The sequence below is a fragment of the Neolamprologus multifasciatus genome, chromosome 3 (genome assembly GCF_963576455.1).
Source record: "Neolamprologus multifasciatus chromosome 3, fNeoMul1.2, whole genome shotgun sequence".
In the NCBI taxonomy this organism is placed as follows: Eukaryota; Metazoa; Chordata; class Actinopteri; order Cichliformes; family Cichlidae; genus Neolamprologus; species Neolamprologus multifasciatus.
This window is the reverse complement of record NC_140441.1, coordinates 40472609-40492607: the sequence shown is the minus strand read 5'-3', so window position 1 is coordinate 40492607 and position 19999 is coordinate 40472609. Positions and strand designations below refer to the sequence as shown.

Genomic DNA, 19999 nt, shown 5'->3' with positions numbered 1-19999 from the left:
TGCTCTATATATCGGTTGTTAAGCTTAAAGCGGGAATGCTTTACAAACATTCAGAGATGAACTTACACACTTGCTTTACTTCTCTCTGAGATAACTTCCTCGGAGATGAAATGTTTGCTAGCAGGCTACAAATACACACAGCCGCTCTATCACGTGACCACACTGCTCCGAAGTGCTACGGCTCGCCATGTCGCCAAGTTTTGTGAGGTGCTTTTTTGATATTTAATGGATCGGATTATATTTTTTATTTCTCTCCGATATCCGATCCAGTAATTTAGGTCAGTATCGGACCGATACCGATACGTAATATCGGATCGGTCCATCTCTAGTTATTATGATGTGTAAAGAATAGCCATAAAGAGTCTTTTAGGTTGTCCCGATGAGACGATGTAATTGTTTTACCTTTATACTGGTAAACTCTGAAGGATTATTCATACCATGACACTGTCATTTAAAGACAGGCAAGAAATTAGACATACCCTGAACTCTTGACCCCTACATGGAGAGATATTGTTGCATTTTGCTGCCATGTTAGGGTCCACTTGTCAAAGGGAAAAGAGTCGTAAAGTCAGTGCTGTGAGAGATAATCTTTGTCCTGTCAATAAGTATTTGAAGAGGGGTCACTGAATAGTTGATTATGAAAATGGTGTGATCATATACCATGGCTTTCACAGTCACCAGATCTCAACCAAGACTATCTGGGGGGAATTTGACTGACATAACAGATAGATAATCAATTCCAGGAAACACTGAAGCTGTTGGGGAGGCATGTGTTGTACAAATACTTCAAAAACGTGTCTTTGCCACCTGCCTGTACACATTGCTTCTTTGGTTCTGGTCTGTTATGTAATTCTACATAGTTGTGTCTTCTGGGCCTGTTGGCAGAGAATGCTATTTTTGTGTAACTTAATAAAAAAAAACATATCAAACATGTTTCTCTTTCTATATATTGATTGTATTTATTTATACTTGTATGTTTTGTCAGTGCCCTTAGGACTATTGTGATGCTGATTCAAAGAAGGTCAGTAAGTCTAAGGCCGATTAAAGCCCAACTTAGGCATTCATTAAGTGAATCCACAACTCACTGTTACTTTAACAGTGGACACTTTATTAAAGTGGATGAAACAGGAATACACAAAACAACACTGCGGGACAGTCAATCAGTGAACTTGATTATGAATGCAATGCGAGGGGCTTTACAAAATCAACTGTGTACAAAAAGTCAAAAGTGCCTGTCAGCTATGTCTTTGTGAACAAAAGACTTAACTCTTCCACTCACTTTTGCTGTTAGGAAATGAATCTGAAGGGTTGCTTGATGGACTCCTAAAGTTACATCTCATGTAGCCTAAAAGAAGAGATAAAAGAAAACAGGAGCGGCTAAAACTACCGCCATCTACTGGCCTTTGGCGGAAATGAGGAACAGCATGACTGTGACTGCGGGTGGAGTAGCTCTGGTTGTCCCCATCGCATTTTACTGTACACTGAATAAATACACTTGTAGATTTCTCAGAAATAAAATGACATGTGAAGAAGAGCTTATAGCGCTCATCCTGGTGAAGCAAATATTTGGCTTCACATTACAATTCTGACTGTAAAGAACAGGCTTACAAATACAATAAATAAACGGGATTTGTTTTTGTACTTTTAGCCTTTAGTTTCATGTTTAATATTAATAATACATTTTAATTTAGCTTGAAAAGTTATGCTAGACTCTGGGTAAAACGTTAAGAGGGTGTCTGGTTTTTGTTACTAATGTGGACACTTGGGATTAGTTTCAATTGATTAATTATGTGAAATAAAAATATGAACTCGACTCGGACATTGTGGGTGCGATTTGGTGAGAGCCTCCCTTTGGTTAGACTTATTTTGTCATTAACAAAAGACATGATTTCCACATAGAGAATAGAAGAGAGGGCGGAGCCACTGAGCTTCGAGCCGTCCAGCTGTTTTCTTTTACGTCCGCCGAGCACACATAATAAGACGGCTCCGTGGGATTGAGGTTTATTCGACTTTGTTCGTTCAGAGAAGAAACTTTAACCATGAGTGGAAGAGGCAAGGGTGGCAAAGGACTCGGCAAAGGAGGCGCAAAGCGTCACCGTAAAGTTCTCCGTGATAACATCCAGGGTATCACCAAACCCGCCATCCGCCGTCTGGCTCGCCGTGGCGGAGTGAAGCGTATCTCCGGTCTGATCTACGAGGAGACTCGCGGTGTGCTCAAGGTGTTCCTGGAGAACGTCATCCGTGACGCCGTCACCTACACTGAGCACGCCAAGAGGAAGACTGTGACCGCCATGGATGTGGTGTACGCTCTGAAGAGGCAGGGCCGCACTCTCTACGGCTTCGGCGGTTAAACTCATTTGCCCTAAATCCATCAAACGGCTCTTTTAAGAGCCACACACTTCACTTTAAGAGCTTTGTTCTGCGATCTTGTTGTTTTTTGTCGTGATTGAGAGAAGTCCTGAGAAAGCTTATAAAATATCTGCCAGTATCTCTCAGCAACTTAAGTACTATGTTATAGCTTAACAAACAATTACCAACTGAGATTCCTAACCTATACTTTTTCAAAAGATAAAGCTGTTTACCATGTGTGCTTTCCTTTCTTCTTAACTGACAGAGCCACAAACTGAACTTCAGAGGTTATAGATCTATTCAACACCACTGTTTTTCATTAAACTCACCTATAGCAGGAGTGGAGACCGAAAGAAAACTGAAAGATTTCACTGATGAATCAGTTTATTTGTAAATGTCTTCCTGCCACAAATCTGCTTAAAGCAAAAGTGCACAAGAAGATGGGATTTTCAGCTCTGCTCACTAAAAAGAGCTGGCTCTTCAGGTTTTGTTGCTTTAATTAATTTATAATTTATTTATTTATTATTAATTAATGAATTTATTAACAATAAAATTATGCACAAAAGGAATTACTAATGCAAAGTAAAGTTTTTATTTATCTATGTTTATATATAAATATGTGGTGGCCCCTGGAGACAAAGCATGTACAAACTCCAAAACGCACGTACAAATTCCAAAACACATTCCTAGCGTTAACTGAACTTCCAAAACAGAGCTACATAGATCACTTAAATTACACAATTGAAAGCATATGTGTATTGTTTGTGTATTTATACACAAGCACTCGTATATATTCAAATAATTAAAAAAAAGTTCATTTACCTGTTACTACCACACACCAAATCCGGTCGTTGGTACTTGCTGGCTTGTGTAGCCACTAGGTAACAAAAGCTCAACACTGCGCCGAGCATCCTGGAGCACTTCTGTTGTGTTTGTATGTGTTTTGGAGTTCGAACGTGCTTTGTCTCTAGGGTCCACCGTAAATATACTTTTATTTATTCACTCCACATAAAATGTAATAAATAAATCATATATTACAAAAACCAACTATTCACAGTTCAGCTTTTAACTATTTATATTTTCATCTTTTTCCTTTTAAACAAATTTAAAGTGAAACACAAAACACTGCCAACCACAACACAATTAAATATAAATTAAAATATGAAAACAAAAAGAAGATGCACATTCTCTGTCATATGGGCCTGCATGAATAAACTTTCTGAATCCTTTATCATCCACAACTGAACATAGTTGTGGAGAAAGAAAAAAAAAAAAAAAAAAAAACAACCCACGGCTCGCGATAAGGAGCCGGCTCGCATCGTTCACGTCAAAGATCTGGCTCTAAGAGCCATTTCGTTCGCGACCGACACATCACTAGTGCTTATGTAGTTGGTCTTTTTTTTTTTTAAGATAACCAACCCACCTTTGATCTAGTATAGCGGGGGTCCCCAATCCCAGTCCACGAGGGCCGGTGTCCCTGCAGGTTTTAGATCTCGCCCTGGATCAACACACCTGAATCACATGATTAGTTCATTACCAGGCCTCTGGAGAACTTCAAGACATGTTGAGAAGGTAATTTATCCATTTAAATCAGCTGTGATGGAACAAGGACACATCTAAAACCTGCAGGGACACCGGCCCTCGTGAACTGGGATTGGGGACCACTGCAGTAGAGGGTGGACATGAGTGGATGAAGCCCTATGAAGCTTTTGAAGCCTCTTCCTGATGTGTGCCTGAAATTTTATTTTCATCAACATGCAACATGTCTGTTTAAACTGCAAACAAAGTATCAAAGGCAACTGTTAAAGCTCTGTGATGAAATGACCCAGTTCGCTGTCGGTCTAAATGAATCTCAGACCTAAATGAGAGTTTGTAGTGATTTATAATTATAAGTCTGAACCTCTTTAATCTACTCAGCTGTCTTTTTTTTTTAAGTTTTAGTGCAAGTACTTTAAGGAAAAAAACAATGAGACAATGTTTATGTTCTTGTGAGTGGCTCTTACAAGAGCCGTTAGTTGGTTGAGGAAAGTGGCTGGATTTTATTTAGCTTTCTCAGTCTTCTTGACCTGGATGTTGTGCAGCACACCACCCTGAGCAATCGTCAGTCGGCCCAGTAGCTTGTTCAGCTCTTTGTCGTTGCGGACGGCCAGCCGCAGGTGGTGTGGGATGATCCTGGAAAGGGCGTAGATTTGGTTTTGGCATTGGTGGGGACGGATGATTCAACCACCGAACCCTGCCCTGATTTTGTCTTTGCTTCTTGATAACAAAAGGAGAAATATACTTGCCTACATATGCTATTCTACATGCTTTTAAACCATTCAAAATTAAAATTCATAGTTTTATATGTGAATTACTTAATGTTAAATGACTATTGAACAAATGATTGACTAAGTATTTTAGACTTTAGTTTACTTCAGCCATATTCCATATAAATCAGGTATCATACAAAAAAAAGCTTGAAATACAGTCATGACAATAAAAGAATATGACTTTAAGGACTTAACAACATTACTTCAGTTATAGTGCACCAACATCTCTTACACATTAGCACTAAGGGAACACTGAATGACCTGGTGGCTAATGTCCATCTAAGATTACCACAAAGTAAAAAAATCTCTCAGCAAAATGATGCAACATTTTAGGCACTATTGCCCCGATCAAATCAGTGAGCTGGGATTTTTTATTCCAAGCATGAACTATTGTTACAGCAACAGACATGGACTACTGGTGCCCACACAACAACTCAATGTCCACTATATCAATGAGCCAAACACGTGCCTTCTCCTCTTGTTAACTGAGATAAACTGCTGGCATATTTGTTTTACATCTATACTGTCCAGTGTCTCTTGGTGGACATACAGCAGCATTGTTTAATCTCATGAGTCATTGTTGACTTTAGCCATGTTTTTAGTCTTGTGAGAGCACTGAAGCTTCTTTCAGCCTCAGCCGAGGATACTGGGATGACTAAAAGCAGCCTGACAATTGTCATCATAATAAATACTAGTTAATCTATAGCACCAAATCATCAGTCAGTCACCTGTGACCTCGCCTCTTCACCTCTGTTACCTGATAAATAACAATGAGATATTCCAAATACATGCAGTCACACATGTGCTTTAAATACAGTCATGAACCACCAAGTCATCATCCAATTTCACCTGTGATCTTGTATCACCATTACTCTGAAAAAAAAAAATATGAAGCAGTTTTGTAATGAATTAGTGAATTCCAAGCTCATGCTGACAGTAGTTTCTAGAATATAAAGAACATGAAGATTTGAGTATGAGTGTATGAGATTGATATACTCCTGCAGCTACTAAAGAAGCGAGCTCTTGGTGTGAGTGAGGTGGCTCTGAAAAGAGCCGTTGTGGGTAGGAGAGCGTTTAGCTTAAGCTCTCTCTCCGCGGATGCGGCGAGCCAGCTGTATGTCTTTGGGCATGATGGTGACCCTTTTGGCGTGGATGGCGCACAGGTTGGTGTCCTCGAAGAGTCCGACCAAGTAAGCCTCGCTGGCTTCCTGCAGAGCCATAACGGCAGAGCTCTGGAAGCGCAGGTCGGTCTTGAAGTCCTGAGCGATCTCGCGGACCAGGCGCTGGAAGGGCAGCTTACGGATCAGCAGCTCGGTAGACTTCTGGTAACGGCGGATCTCTCGCAGAGCCACGGTACCGGGCCTATAACGGTGAGGCTTCTTGACGCCTCCGGTGGCCGGGGCGAATAAGCAAAAAGCTGTTTCTCCTGCTGTGTGGTTCAGGCTCGTGCCTTGTTCAACCTCATTGTTCCTCTTACTAATTAAGAATAAATTGGATATCACTAATAGCTTCATAACTATGACTGTAGACACTAATCATGGTTCACTCGCTTTATAATTAAAGCAGTTTCTACGCTCATGGAAACGGACAACACGCAGTTCATGGCAAGATCACAAACCTTGTTAAACACAATAGGAAATCATAACCGAACGTGAGGTGGACTTCTTTGGTACAGAGGGAGGAAAATGTGGAGCTGCTTGTGACGTGTTTATTTTATTTATTTATTTTTTAGAAAGAGGGGCAATACATATTAATGAACATTTTCACAAATGTAAATATGCCAGATTATAGCCTTGGGCTAATTTCCATCTGCAGACCCTCTGGCAGGTTGGTGTTAAACACAAGTTAGTAAAAACATACACTATTTACAGGTCATGTGACAAGGACAAAAACAGTGATCACATTATACTAGAACAAACAATGACAAGGAGAGTGTTCAGCACTGCTGCTGAATTTGGGACATTTTGCGTCTGTTGTGAGTAGAATAAAACAATTCGAAGAATAGAATGTGTTTAGGTTTGCTTAGATAATAGGGGGCAGCTGTAAATCAGAACAACAGGAAATGATTCCTAAGGGTGGGTTTTGTTAGAATGACTTTGTCAACCCCTGTTTTAAAGACAATAGTGGATTTTTGTTCTCAAAGCATTTCATGCGACCTTAAAGCTCTCAAGAATGACATTAAGTTGCTGAACCCTGACCTCTGTATAGTATGAAAAATGCATTGACAGTGGGGGTCTGCCTGTTATAAAATGAGTAAAAGCTGCCTCAGCCAAGAACAAGAAGCCACAGTTACTAGTCTGGGAAGAGGACAGCCCCCCCAGACTGAACAATTGACCCTGAGCACGAGAAAATGCTAACTTCCTGGTTTGAGACCGGATGTGGGGTTGTACATTTCCGGTAGCTTTACTTTGCAGTCAATCGCTACTGCAAAGATATACTCCAAAATCATGTCCAAAACTCGAAAACGGAAAGATCACGTTAAGTTACAAAGAGCAGAAGGTGGGAACACTCACCACTGTTGTGTCATAAAAAATCTAATGATCAATTTTGACGTTTAAAGAGTTTAGATCGATCAGTTGTTTACATCACTCAACACAAGCAGAACTGCAGCAGAAGACACATCGTCCACATTCAGAAGCACATCTCTGTATAGTGACTGGTCTTATGATTTAAACAGGCAAATGTTCAGCATTCAAACTACAGGTGAAGAATAGTCAAACCAGATGTTTTCCCGTTATGTTGAGATCAGCTAGTCAAGTACACACCTACACAGCATGTCAACAAACCGTGAAAGAAGCCACAAAAAATGAACGATTGCTGGTAAGGGTTTCTATACATTAGTATTTACGAAGGGTATGTTGTGACTTACCTTCAAAATTACAGTGGTCCCTCACTATAACGCGGTTCACCTTTCACCTCGCTGTTTAGCAGATTTTTTAGTGCAAGTTTGCATGCTTATTTTTACGTCACATTGTGTCCTGCGGCCTGATCGCTGCAGACGATCTCCTCCGTGACATCTCTCCTGTACAGTACAGAATCGCTGCTAGCAGTGTGACTCTGAAGTGCAGTGCTGTATGTCCACGATGTCCACAAAATGTTTTGCACCGTCAAAAAATAAAATTGGCTACTTGATTTCACCTATCGCTGGTTATTTTTAGAACATAACACCCGCGATAAACGAGGGACAGCTGAGAAATATAACATTTGAATCCCTTTTCTCTTTTGCCCTGAGGCGCGGGGAAAAAATTTCAACAAGTCGATGAACATCATTTACAGATATATTGGGTAAATGCCCAAGACATCTATAGAAATGTAAATCGCCGCTTGATTTATTCATTTGCTTAACTTGTTTTGGACCGTAAACAGGACGCGAATAGGACATTGGAAACAAAGCTCCCCACAGGAGTTTCCGCACCGGAAGTAGCATATGCTAACGTGCACATAGTCAATAGAATTAGTGGAAAACTACTGAGGAGGGGGACACAGGGCAGCCCCGGACTCTTCTTCAGCTGGGATATCCAAAGAATCGGTGAGGGCAAGAAGTAAACCTCAAGACTATATTTTGAAATAATTTAATTCCCCTAATCCTTCACGCTACAGAACTCCATGGTAAAATAAATAGCAGTAAGGGCTCAGCTTGGAGTAAAATGTGTGTCCTTAAAATCACACAATATTAATTCAACTGGACTAGATTTAGTCAGGTAAGGTTGTAGATTAGAGCATTTCAAGTGGATAATATTGGTTAGGTATCATTAAAATATACAGTGTACTTCCACTACAGCCATTGTAGACTTTTAAAAAATAGAACTCAATATTTCACACATGAATAAAATCATGCATCTATGAATGCATTAGTGTTGTTTAATAGTATATTTTAAAATGTAGTTGCTAACTTTTAACAGTTTATTTCTTGTATGATAATGTTTCACAATAAAAGAAGTGGTGTGATGGCTTGTATTACGAAGGTCTAATTGTAAATATTGAGTTGTTAATATTTGTATTGTTTACTTTTTCTGGAGTTGCAGACTTGCTTAGACAGCACTAATGTGCACCATGATAGTAATACAAGTTGTAATTGTAATGAGTAAAATGGGGGGAGTGTGTGCTTTAATAATAAGGACATTATTGTGAATGACAGAGTGGTGAGTGAGTGTGAGGAAGGAGGTCTTGTGTGTTGCTGTGGTGGCTCTGAGAAGAGCCGTTGTTGAGTGTGAGAGTGGTGTCAGCTCACTTCTTCTTGGCTGCTGTGGCCGCCTTCTTGACTTTGGGCTTGGCGGCCTTCTTGGCAGGGGACTTCTTTGCTGCGAGAGCCTTCTTGAGCACCTTCTTGGGGCTCTTTGTCGCCTTCTTGGGGCTTTTGGGCGCTTTCTTGGCCGCCGCTGCAGGCTTCTTGGCCTTCTTGGGCGACTTCTTAGCTGCTGCCTTTTTGGGCGACTTCTTAGCAGCTGCTGCCGGTTTCTTGGCTTTGGCCGCGGTGGGCTTCTTGGCTTCAGGAGCGACTTTCTTTGCGGGCTTCTTGGCTTTGCTCTCAGTAACCTTGTTCATCTTGAAGGATCCGGAGGCCCCGGTGCCCTTAGTCTGCACCAGAGTGCCCTTCGCCACCAGGCTCTTGATGGCGGTTTTGACGCGGGCCTTGTTCTTGTCCACATCGTAGCCTCCGGCAGCCAGAGCCTTCTTGAGAGCGGCTGCGGACACGCCGCTGCGCTCCTTGGAAGCGGCCACGGTTTTCACAATCAGCTCGCCCACGCTGGGACCGACCTTCTTGGGCTTGGAAGCCGTCTTCTTCTTCTTGGCCGCCTTGGCCGGGACGGCAGCAGGTGCGGGAGCTTCCTCGGACATTTTCCTCTTTCGTGTCTGAACAAGATTCACGATACAGTCATGGCAAGTCGGAAGCGCCACGCTGCACTTAAACGCATCATGAGAACCGTTGAGAGTGAAGGCAGCGCGCGCAGCTCTCGCGTGTCGAGCAAAGCTTCATTTTGTGTTTCGTGTCTCGGGATCAAAGAGCTCAAAGTGAGTGTGTGAGCAGCACTGCAGGTCGACAGTGGAGCAGTCCACAGCGGGCTCGTGTCTCCTCGTGCAGGCCTCGTGTCGGGCTCTCGTGCTCTCTGCTCTCGGGTCGTGGAGCTTCCAAAGCTCAGTGACTCTGTGCGGAGCTCAGCGCTGCTCGGCGGCTTCTTGCACTCTTTTCTCTGCTAAAGCCGGTGGAGCCGTAAAAAGTCTTTTCCAGCTGATAGACATGTTTGTTCACGCACTCCGAGTTAAAAGCAGCATCTGGTGAGCGCAGCTGTGGGACAAAGTGACGCTGCGAGCTCCCAGCAAACACACCGATGCTGCTGGAGGCCCACGGAGCAGCGAGACTTGTGTGACAACTGCTCACTTCTAACCAAAGCACAGTTTCACTCACATTGTCGTACACGAGAAGCTTCATTAGTGACCTTACAGCAGCTCTACAATAAACAGCAGTGAATGAACACGTGAATAAACACATTCACAAACTGAGTATCTCAATGTGTAATACTCAATACCTGCAAAAAACATCCAGCTTTTCTCCCTGTTAAACCTAGTCTTGTTGACTCTAGTCAAACATATTTAATCATTAGTAGAAGTCTCTTTTTTTCCTCTTGTACCTTCCCATTGTGTGTACATTTCAGTGTTTTTTTCCGTAACTGCCGATCTCCGACTTGTAACCCCCATGTAATGTCTGTGTTATGTGTGTAAGGTCGGGCGTATATAAGGTATATATAAGGTCGGGTGTATTTGTCACATACACCTGTATGTGACAAATAAATTCTGATTCTATTCATAGTAATATTGTTGTAATTGTTTATTTTATCCTGCTCTGCCCATGTTGGTGAATTTCCCAGCTGTGGGACTAATAAAGCTTATCTCATGTCCTGGATAGCGACCTCAGTTCAATCTGGTGTCTTTAGTTATGCCCAGTATATCTCTGCTCTTCTTTCTGGGAGGTTCTGTTATTCCTCCACCTACTGAAAAATGTGTAATCATAGATTTCTGTCCATGATAAGTAAAATGCTGAACAATACCTCCGACCCACTCCGTCATGTGCTGAGCAGTCACAGGAGTGGGTTTAGTGAGAGACTGAGAACCAAAATTCACCTCTGAACACCACAGGAAATCATTCCTATCGACATCCTGTACAACTCCTCCATCTTATGCACAGCACTTACTACAATAGTTGCATTATATAAAAGGCATATAAAAAGGTGGCTACGGAGCAAATAAATCAGTTAGATTGAAGATCCTTTGATGGAAATTCCTCTTTGGTCATATCCAGGAAAGCTTGATCCAGCTAGAAAAGCTGGATGTGAAGGACACAGCGGGGCCTGTGGCATAGGGAATATAGGCAATTGCTAAAGGTGTCATCCAGCCAAGGTTGCCAAGGGGGAATTACAGAAAAACTGATACAAATCTTTGTTTACACTTTGGCATGTAGTTGCCAAGTTTTGCCCATTTATAGTCCATTAAATCAGCCCTTTATCTATCAAAGTTATTAGTCTAGTTTTGTTTATAATGTTAGTGTGCATCATCAAGTCAAGTGGGTTTGTCATTTCAACCATGTGCAGTGCTACAGTACACAGTGAAGCGAGACAGCATTCCTCCAAGACCATGGTGCTCCATATAACAGACACATGACCTCATAAATGCATGTGTGGAAATAAGAAAAAAAACCACCCTTCAACAAAACAAAGAGACGACCAAAAACTATACAGACACAGGACTGTGCAAAAAAAAAAAAAAAAAAAGCCACGAGTGTCAAAGTCATATCTATAGATTTCTAAAAAGTAAACATTTAAATAGTGTCGGTCAGTAAAGCGGATTATACCACCCATTGAAACAAAGGTCCACAACATAGTAACTGTATGTTATTCAGTAGGAAATAAGCTCGTCAGTATGAAGTGTGTGGCTCTGAGAAGAGCCGTTGTGTTGACGTCTGATAGCCAATCAGTTTACTTGGAGCTCGTGTACTTTGTGACGGCCTTTGTGCCCTCAGACACGGCGTGCTTGGCCAGCTCACCGGGGAGGAGCAGGCGCACTGCGGTCTGGATCTCTCTGGAGGTAATGGTGGAGCGTTTGTTGTAGTGGGCCAGGCGAGACGCTTCAGCAGCGATGCGCTCGAAGATGTCGTTGACGAACGAGTTCATGATGCTCATGGCTTTGGAGGAGATCCCGGTGTCGGGGTGGACCTGCTTCAGCACCTTGTACACGTAGATGGCGTAGCTCTCCTTCCTGGTCTTTCTCTTTTTCTTGCCGCCCTTGCCGGCGGTCTTGGTCACGGCTTTTTTGGAGCCCTTCTTGGGCGCGGACTTGGCGGGTTCAGGCATTTTCTCTTCTCGATACTTTGCAGAAACGAATGAGCTCTGTGACTGAGAGCAGCGCTTTTTATACAGGCTGTATGCTAATACCACTGCGCGGGCCCTCGGATCTCATTGGTGGAGCCGCACAGTGGGCTGGACGTTGTGTTGGAGGGAGTTTGTGAACTGTGGTGAAACAGGCGCATCTAACAAAGACAGTGGGCTGTGTGATTGTGTCCTCGTTTGCTTAGACAGTCATTTGTTCTAAATGAGCAGTAAATGTAGAGCTCTGTGTGGCAGATATGGATGTGTTAGTATCAGTATTATCTTCAGCCAACAACGAAATCATTTTAATTACAATTCCGCCTGATTTCGTGTCCTTGTGTATCTGTAGCGCCCATGTAACCTGGTGATAATCACAGTTTACTGCTCACCAGCACACAGCTTTAAAACCTTGCTGAGTTTTTATTCTCAGTGGAGGTTAAACACTGGGCATAATTAGCTTCTGTCTGTCGGGTCACGTTTACTGCACTCTTTTATTTACAACTAAGCAAATCGATTTGGCTCAGATTAAAGTTACGTTTCACAATTGCATATTTTTAGTGAAGTTTAATGTCTCACTAGAGCACACATTGGACTGAACCATTCACTTTTTTTTAATTACAGGAGTGGGCCTCTCCAGGCCTTGAGAGCCGATGTCCTGCAGGCTTCAGATCTCACGCTGGGTCAACACACCTGAATCAAATGATTACTTCATTATCAGGCCTCTGGAGAACTTCAAGACATGTTGAGGAGGTAATTTAGCCATTTAAATCAGCTGTGTTGGATCAAGGACAAATCTAAATCCTGCAGGTCACCGGCTCACGAGGCCTGGAGTTCCCCACTCCTGCTTTATTATCTAGTGTTCATATATATTTTTAACCGTGTATTTTGAATTTAAACTAACATTAAAAGTCTGTTTTATACAAGGATGAAAGAGAAGGTGCATTTCCACCGGGAGGATCAGTGTCTGAAGCAGCTTGTTGTTGGTGTATACTGAAAACTCCAGCCTCCAGAAATGATTACACCATCCATTTTTTAATATGTATTCAACTCGGGGTGTATATCCAGATTTCCGAGGACACAGCCACATCAGACAATTCTTTTGTAATGAAAAACATAAGCAATCATATCGCCAGTAAGTCATCACAGTGCCAGCTGTTTAATTCATTGCACCTTCCACAGTAGCTATGGTAACTGCGGCCCTGAGCAGATGGAGACGCAAAGAGTGATTCACAGGCAGAGCCTAGTTTATTTCCCACAGTTTCTTTTTTTAATCTGCTGCCTTATAAACACTGTCTTTGCATTTTATTGTTATTTCATAACACTTGTTTAATCAGCTCCCATCACTCCTATGGACCTTTTACAGTCTACAGCCTCAGATCAACACAGCCCTTCCCCCCCCCAGCACTAACAGCAGCAGGAGCAGCAGCAACTCCTCAACAGCAACATTGTACCCATCAGGTAAAACACAGGCTACGTTTTCTTTGCATTTTCTCCACCTGATGACAGTGATATAGTACGATGCATTTCCATATTAGATTCTTGATGAATGTGTGTAGTTGTTCTTCAGCCTGGTTCTATGTGCTCCTTTTTACCTTTGAGGACCTGCCCCTTTAAACATCTCTGCACAGCCCTGGACATAAGTATTGAAATATTTGTAACTATGATGTGATAAATACATGATTAGCTAACCCTGTGGATATTGGACTTTTTGACCAACAGGACTCAGAAAGTTCGGGTCAACAACTCTCTTTCCGGTCTCCGTTCCACCTCCACTGGCTCCCCCCAGGGCTGTGTGCTCTCCCCCCTGCTCTTCATCCTCTACACCGATGACTGCAGATCCACACATTCCACCTGTCACCTGGAGAAATATGCTGATGACACAGTTCTCCTGTCACTGCTGTCAGGCTCCTCACAACACCACAGGCCTACTCTGCAGGAGTTTGTAGAATGGTGTGACAGCTCCAAACGTGGATTGAACGTGAGCAAAACCAAAGAGATGGTGGTGACCTTCTCCAGTAGGCAGAGGGATCTGGCTGCTTCAGTCACCACCACCATCCACGGGAAGCCAGTGGAGGTAGTTGAGTACAAATACCTGGGAACCATCTTTGACAACTTCCTGAAATTCTCTGCCAACACAGAGGAGATTCTCAGGAGGTGCCACCAACGACTATACCTCTTTAAGAAACCCAACTCCTTTGGAGTCAGCACACCCATCATGATGACTTTTTACTATGCCTTCCTGGAAAGCATCATGACCTTCTCTGGCACAGGTTTTCAGCCAACAGGCCCTTAGACAGGCAGCCAAAATCATCAACGACCCCTCTCATATTCTTCACCTTGCATTTCAATAGCTCCCCTCTGGGCGATGCCTCCGTTGCATTTCCTGCAGGACTGAGAGGAGGAGAGCCACCTTTGTCCCCAAAGCCACCCTGCTTTTTAACTCCAGCCGATAAGAACATTTCTCACACCCACAAACATAAACTACACTCTTCTCACACTGCCGACACTTTATTCACTTTTAGTCACTTACAGTTATTTATTCACCTTTCAGTCACTTTAATTTTAAAACTGTGTAATTTTAAAACTCTACATACTGTATATTCTGTGTATTTATTATTTCACTCCTATTGCCTCTTCTTATTGTCCTTATCTTCAACATTATGCTGCTCGGTTGTTTGTTAATTGCCCCATGGGGATAAATAAAGTCTATTGATTCTGATTCTGATTTAACAGAGTAACACATTAAACATTCACATTATTACATTACTGAAACTGTAATGTGATTACAGTCTGACTGCTGGAACAGAAGAGTTTAAATATGAGAGAAACACTGCTTTGCTCTTGTTCTGCTCTGAATCAGAGTTTGATTTGAACTGTTGATCCATGAAATGTCGTTGCTTACAGTCGAGGGCCACCATCAGCCTGCAGGCCACACTTTGAGAGCTTTAACTGTCACACATGGAGCTTTAATGTTGTGTTGTTAAGAAAAAAATTGGTACAGTGTAATCCCATTTTTATATCCTTATATTTTATGTTTATGTCAGTATTTTGTTTCATTTTATTCTGTCTTTAAACAGTGATTCAGTGTCAGTTTCATTGTTCTCTATGGAGGTCAGTGAATAAATGTCCTGGTGGGGATTTGCTCCTACATGATAGATACAACAATGCACAGGTTTACATGTACAGTATTACAAATACAGGAAATTACAGGATGTACGATTAATTAAATTGAGATGACCAAAGTTTATTTTTTAGAAATTCTACACGTACATTTTTATTCCTGTAACTAAAGTTCCCGTCTTGCCCAGATGGTGGTGAAGCTTTTGAACAAACTGAGGATATATACTGACTCTCTCCCTCTCAGCATACATATTAACTTCTACTGAATCAACTTACCAGTGACACTGGCTTTAGAGCTGCCAGAGCTGAATCAGTGTTCACTACGAATGATCCTGTTGAGGAGACAGAGAGGGAACGAGAGGAGCAGACACACTGAGAACTGGAACAAATCTGTTGTTGAGCTTTAAAGGAAAACCTGCACTTTGATTTACTCTCAAAACAGTGCACATGTTAAAGTCTTCACAGTTTTCATTGTGGTCTGTAAAAAAAAAAAAATTCACTGCTCACAAACACTCTGCACAGAAAGCAGCCAAAGCAGCATTTGTCCCCAGTTTGACCTCTTAACGGATCATAGCTGACATCACCTTTGTAACATAAATACTTCACCTCAGTAAGTGTTAAAAACTAAAACAAATGTAGATGCACAGAATTGACCAAAAAACGTGCTGTTTGCACTGTAGTGATTTTAGTTACCACCTAAACATCAAAAGCTTGAGAAGCTGTTTTGTCTTTGATGGTGCAGAAATGTTTACGTCACACGATGGCGCCACTTCATCAGATAAACTAAAGGGAAAACCCTGATGTTGGTTAAACCACATTGTTTTAAAAGCATTTATAACTATTATCATGTTTACAGCGTGTAGAAGATTAGTTAGTTAAAATGCTATGATAATATTTCATAACTTTATTAATATATTAAGTTAATATATTAATAAAGTCTCTGTCCTGGGCGTTGTGTCCTTGGGCAAGACACTTTACCCTACCCTACCGCCTACTGGTGTTGACCAGAGAAGAAGCCTCTGCCCCAGAGCAGCTGTTGCTACAACCATAGCTTGCCTCCACCAGTGTGTGAATGAATAGTGACATTGTAAAGTGCTTTGGGTGCCTTGAAAAGCGCTATATAAGTCCAATCCATTGTTATTATTATTATCAGGTGAGGAGACTTGCGACCAAGGAGGATCATGTAAGGAAAACAGGAGCTGTCTGATAAGTCTTATGTCAAAAATGTGTTCACGATGAAGGGTGGAACATTGAAGATGATGACTTTCTTTGTAGGATTCCCCAGCGAGAGAACAGTAGTTAGAGTGCTCTTAGTCACTACTCACTCAGCTGATGCACCTTATGCTGTTTACAAAGATGTACCAGCATGGTTCACAACCATGCTGGTAGAGGTTAGTTAACCCCAACTTTTAACAGAAACCCTAATACCAAACAGAAAACAGTTTGAAACTATTCATTCATTCATCCTCCACAAACGCTCAGACAGAGAGTTTGTGCACATATCATTGGTCATCGTTGCTGCCATGAAACAGCTGGATGCAGAGAGTCAGTCATCTGCCAACTAAGTAAGAAGAGACAATAGCAGTATGTATTTGATCTTTCTTATATTTTCTCCATTATAAAAAATGGGCCATCCACAGAGTTAAAGTCAGCTCTAACATTTCAGACACAGTCTATGGTATTACTATATAAAAGTTGTTTGGTAAACACTTCTAGCTGCCCTGTCAGAGGATATGACCTATCTTCTCACTTGAATACCGAGAAAGCCCTGGCATGCCAGGGACTGGGACTTCCTGGAATCACTAAGAGGAGGGATGTGCCACAGAGAAGGTACCTGGCTTTCTACGAGTTTTAAATCAAAATGAAAACCCCCTCCGTCTCTAGCTTCATGTCTGCCAGTTAAAAGTAGAAATAAGAACAGTAAGTATTTTAACAGTTTTTATGGCTTACTGCATGCATGTGTTGCTTTGCATTTTTAAGTAAACTGTAAATGGTCTGAGTGTTTTTAAAAATAAAATATACGGCCAAATTATCATTAGCTGTGATATTTTTATTTAATAATTGCACCAGATAATGTTAATGTTCAATCCAGACTGTTGGCTTTGTTTGATTTCAGAGAGATAGTCCTACTCCTTTTCTCTTGTCTTTTTACTGTTATTTTATACAAAGCTGAACAAGTGATTATGTCATTTCTGATTTCACTGTAATGTGAGAACTCAGAGGCACATTTTATGAGTTACACTTTATATTTTGCTGTCACCAATGGAGAAAACCTGTGTTTCCCTTTGTCAGTCTCTGCATCCCTGAAATGAAACTTCTGCAGCAGAAAAGTGGCATATATATTTTTTTTTTTACTCCATTAACAAATCACAAGGTTATTATATTAACTGTACCGTCTGAAGACTTTGTTTACAATACAAAACACCAACAAGTTAGCATGAAGGAACTGACTGGGGAGCAGCTCTCAGTTGAGCTGGTCACCATAAACTCTGTAAACACTCAGTGCTCAGAACTAAAAATCTAACTAAATACAAGTTAATGTCCTGTTATTCTTCAAAGACTCTGTTTTATTCATTGCTCTGTTTAATGATTTGTATGAAACAAAGGGGTGTCATAGTTTCTGGGATGATCTGACCAAGTCTTGATGTGGAGGACCCAAATGAAGACACTTGGAGACAGTTTTATGTTCTTGGAGATAATTTTAAGCATAAAATACAAAAAGAACCAAAATCCACAACTTCCACAAACAAAACTGTGAAAGGCACAAGAAGCTTTATAACACTGGCACAATATACAGTGGGGCAAAAAAGTATTTAGTCAGCCACCGATTGTGCAAGTTCCCCCACTTAAAATGATGACAGAGGTCAGTAATTTGCACCAGAGGTACACTTCAACTGTGAGAGAGAATGTGGAAAAAAAAAAAAAAAAAAAAAAAAAATCCATGAATTCACATGGTAGGATTTGTAAAGAATTTATTCTTAAATCAGGGTGGAAAATAAGTATTTGGTCAATAACAAAAATACAACTCAATACTTTGTAACATAACCTTTGTTGGCAATAACAGAGGTCAAACGTTTACTATAGGTCTTTACCAGGTTTGCACACACAGTAGCTGGTATTTTGGCCCATTCCTCCATGCAGATCTTCTCAAGAGCAGTGATGTTTTGGGGCTATCGCCAAGCAACACGGACTTTCAACTCCCGCCACAGATTTTCTATGGGGTTGAGGTCTGGAGACTGGCTAGGCCACTCCAGGACTTTCAAATGCTTCTTACGGAGCCACTCCTTTGTTGCCCGGGCGGTGTGTTTTGGATCATTGTCATGTTGGAAGACCCAGCCTCGTTTCATCTTCAAAGTTCTCACTGATGGAAGGAGGTTTTGGCTCAAAATCTCACGATACTTGGCCCCATTCATTCTGTCCTTGACACGGATCAGTCGTCCTGTCCCCTTGGCAGAAAAACAGCCCCATAGCATGATGTTTCCACCCCCATGCTTCACAGTAGGTATGGTGTTCTTGGGATGCAACTCAGTATTCTTCTTCCTCCAAACACGACGAGTTGAGTTTATACCAAAAAGTTCTACTTTGGTTTCATCTGACCACATGACATTCTCCCAATCCTCTGCTGTATCATCCATGTGCTCTCTGGCAAACTTCAGACGGGCCTGGACATGCACTGGCTTCAGCAGCGGAACACGTCTGGCACTGCGGGATTTGATTCCCTGCCGTTGTAGTGTGTTACTGATGGTGACCTTTGTAACTTTGGTCCCAGCTCTCTGCAGGTCATTCACCAGGTCCCCCCATGTGGTTCTGGGATCTTTGCTCAGCGTTCTCATGATCATTTTGACCCCACGGGATGAGATCTTGCGTGGAGCCCCAGATCGAGGGAGATTATCAGTAGTCTTGTATGTCTTCCATTTTCTGATGATTGCTCCCACAGTTGATTTTTTCACACCAAGCTGCTTGCCTATTGTAGATTCACTCTTCCCAGTCTGGTGCAGGTCTACAATTCTTTTCCTGGTGTCCTTCGAAAGCTCTTTGGTCTTGGCCATGGCGGAGTTTGGAGTCTGACTGGTTGAGGCTGTGGACAGGTGTCTTTTATACAGATGATGAGGTCAAACAGGTGCCATTCATACAGGTAACGAGTGGGGGACAGAAAAGCTTCTTACAGAAGACGTTACAGGTCTGTGAGAGCCAGGGATTTTCCTTGTTTGAGGTGACCAAATACTTATTTTCCACCCTGATTTACGAATAAATTCTTTACAAATCCTACCATGTGAATTCATGGATTTTTTTTTCACATTCTGTCTCGCACAGTTGAAGTGTACCTCTGGTGCAAATTACTGACCTCTGTCATCATTTTAAGTGGGGGAACTTGCACAATCGGTGGCTGACTAAATACTTTTTTGCCCCACTGTACCTATCTGAGTTCAGTTCAGTTCATTTAATTTGTATTTCAAAGATATACATTCACCAACATCCCATAATATCATTCCAATTACAGACACTCTTCCCATCACCGAGAGTCCAATAAAACTGAGTAAAGATGATATATATAACTTTATAATACTTATTAATAAAAAGCATAGCATTATTGAGGCACTGCAAATGATCTAATCTTAACAGGATCCACATACGTATTTGAGCAGCTATTCCCCACCAAAAACCACTCACGCCTCACAGACGACAGCTTACAGTCCTGCGTAAAGATGAAAGTGACTTCGTACAGCCCCGGTCTGCAGACGCTGTGCGTAGAGGTTCATGAGCAGAAGTCCCATTGTAAACATATCACGGCAGACCCGACGATGTTTAATAACGAAGAACATTAAAACATTACTGTTGGCCACATGTCGGCAAAGTTAT

The 19999-nt window shown here is 41.8% G+C and overlaps 3 protein-coding genes and 1 pseudogene across 3 annotated transcripts; 1 reads left to right on the top strand and 3 right to left on the bottom strand.

The window, feature by feature from the left end:
• The first annotated feature begins 1996 nt into the window (after nucleotides 1–1996).
• Nucleotides 1997–2619, top strand: LOC146523188 (histone H4). Its single transcript, XM_085145559.1, has one exon. The coding sequence runs from the start codon at nucleotides 2040–2042 to the stop codon at nucleotides 2349–2351; it is 312 nt and encodes a 103-aa protein (XP_085001685.1). The 5' UTR covers nucleotides 1997–2039; the 3' UTR covers nucleotides 2352–2619.
• Nucleotides 2620–5695: 3076 nt separating this feature from the next.
• On the bottom strand, nucleotides 5696–6172 carry LOC146523187 (histone H3-like). Its single transcript, XM_085154197.1, has one exon. The coding sequence runs from the start codon at nucleotides 6170–6172 to the stop codon at nucleotides 5738–5740; it is 435 nt and encodes a 144-aa protein (XP_085010323.1). The 3' UTR covers nucleotides 5696–5737.
• Nucleotides 6173–7203: 1031 nt separating this feature from the next.
• On the bottom strand, nucleotides 7204–9779 carry LOC146523186 (histone H1 pseudogene; annotated as a pseudogene).
• Nucleotides 9780–11579: 1800 nt separating this feature from the next.
• On the bottom strand, nucleotides 11580–12044 carry LOC146523185 (histone H2B 1/2). The gene has a single exon (XM_085145546.1). It carries the CDS (start codon nucleotides 12002–12004, stop codon nucleotides 11630–11632), a length of 375 nt encoding a protein of 124 aa, XP_085001672.1. The 5' UTR covers nucleotides 12005–12044; the 3' UTR covers nucleotides 11580–11629.
• Nucleotides 12045–19999: the final 7955 nt, after the last annotated feature.

What these genes read in the sequence shown, in the direction of transcription:
- LOC146523187 (XM_085154197.1), bottom strand. Translation starts at nt 6,172, where the DNA reads ATGAAGCTATTAGTGATATCCAATTTATTCTTAATTAGTAAGAGGAAC.
- LOC146523185 (XM_085145546.1), bottom strand. Translation starts at nt 12,004, where the DNA reads ATGCCTGAACCCGCCAAGTCCGCGCCCAAGAAGGGCTCCAAAAAAGCC.
- LOC146523188 (XM_085145559.1), top strand. Translation starts at nt 2,040, where the DNA reads ATGAGTGGAAGAGGCAAGGGTGGCAAAGGACTCGGCAAAGGAGGCGCA.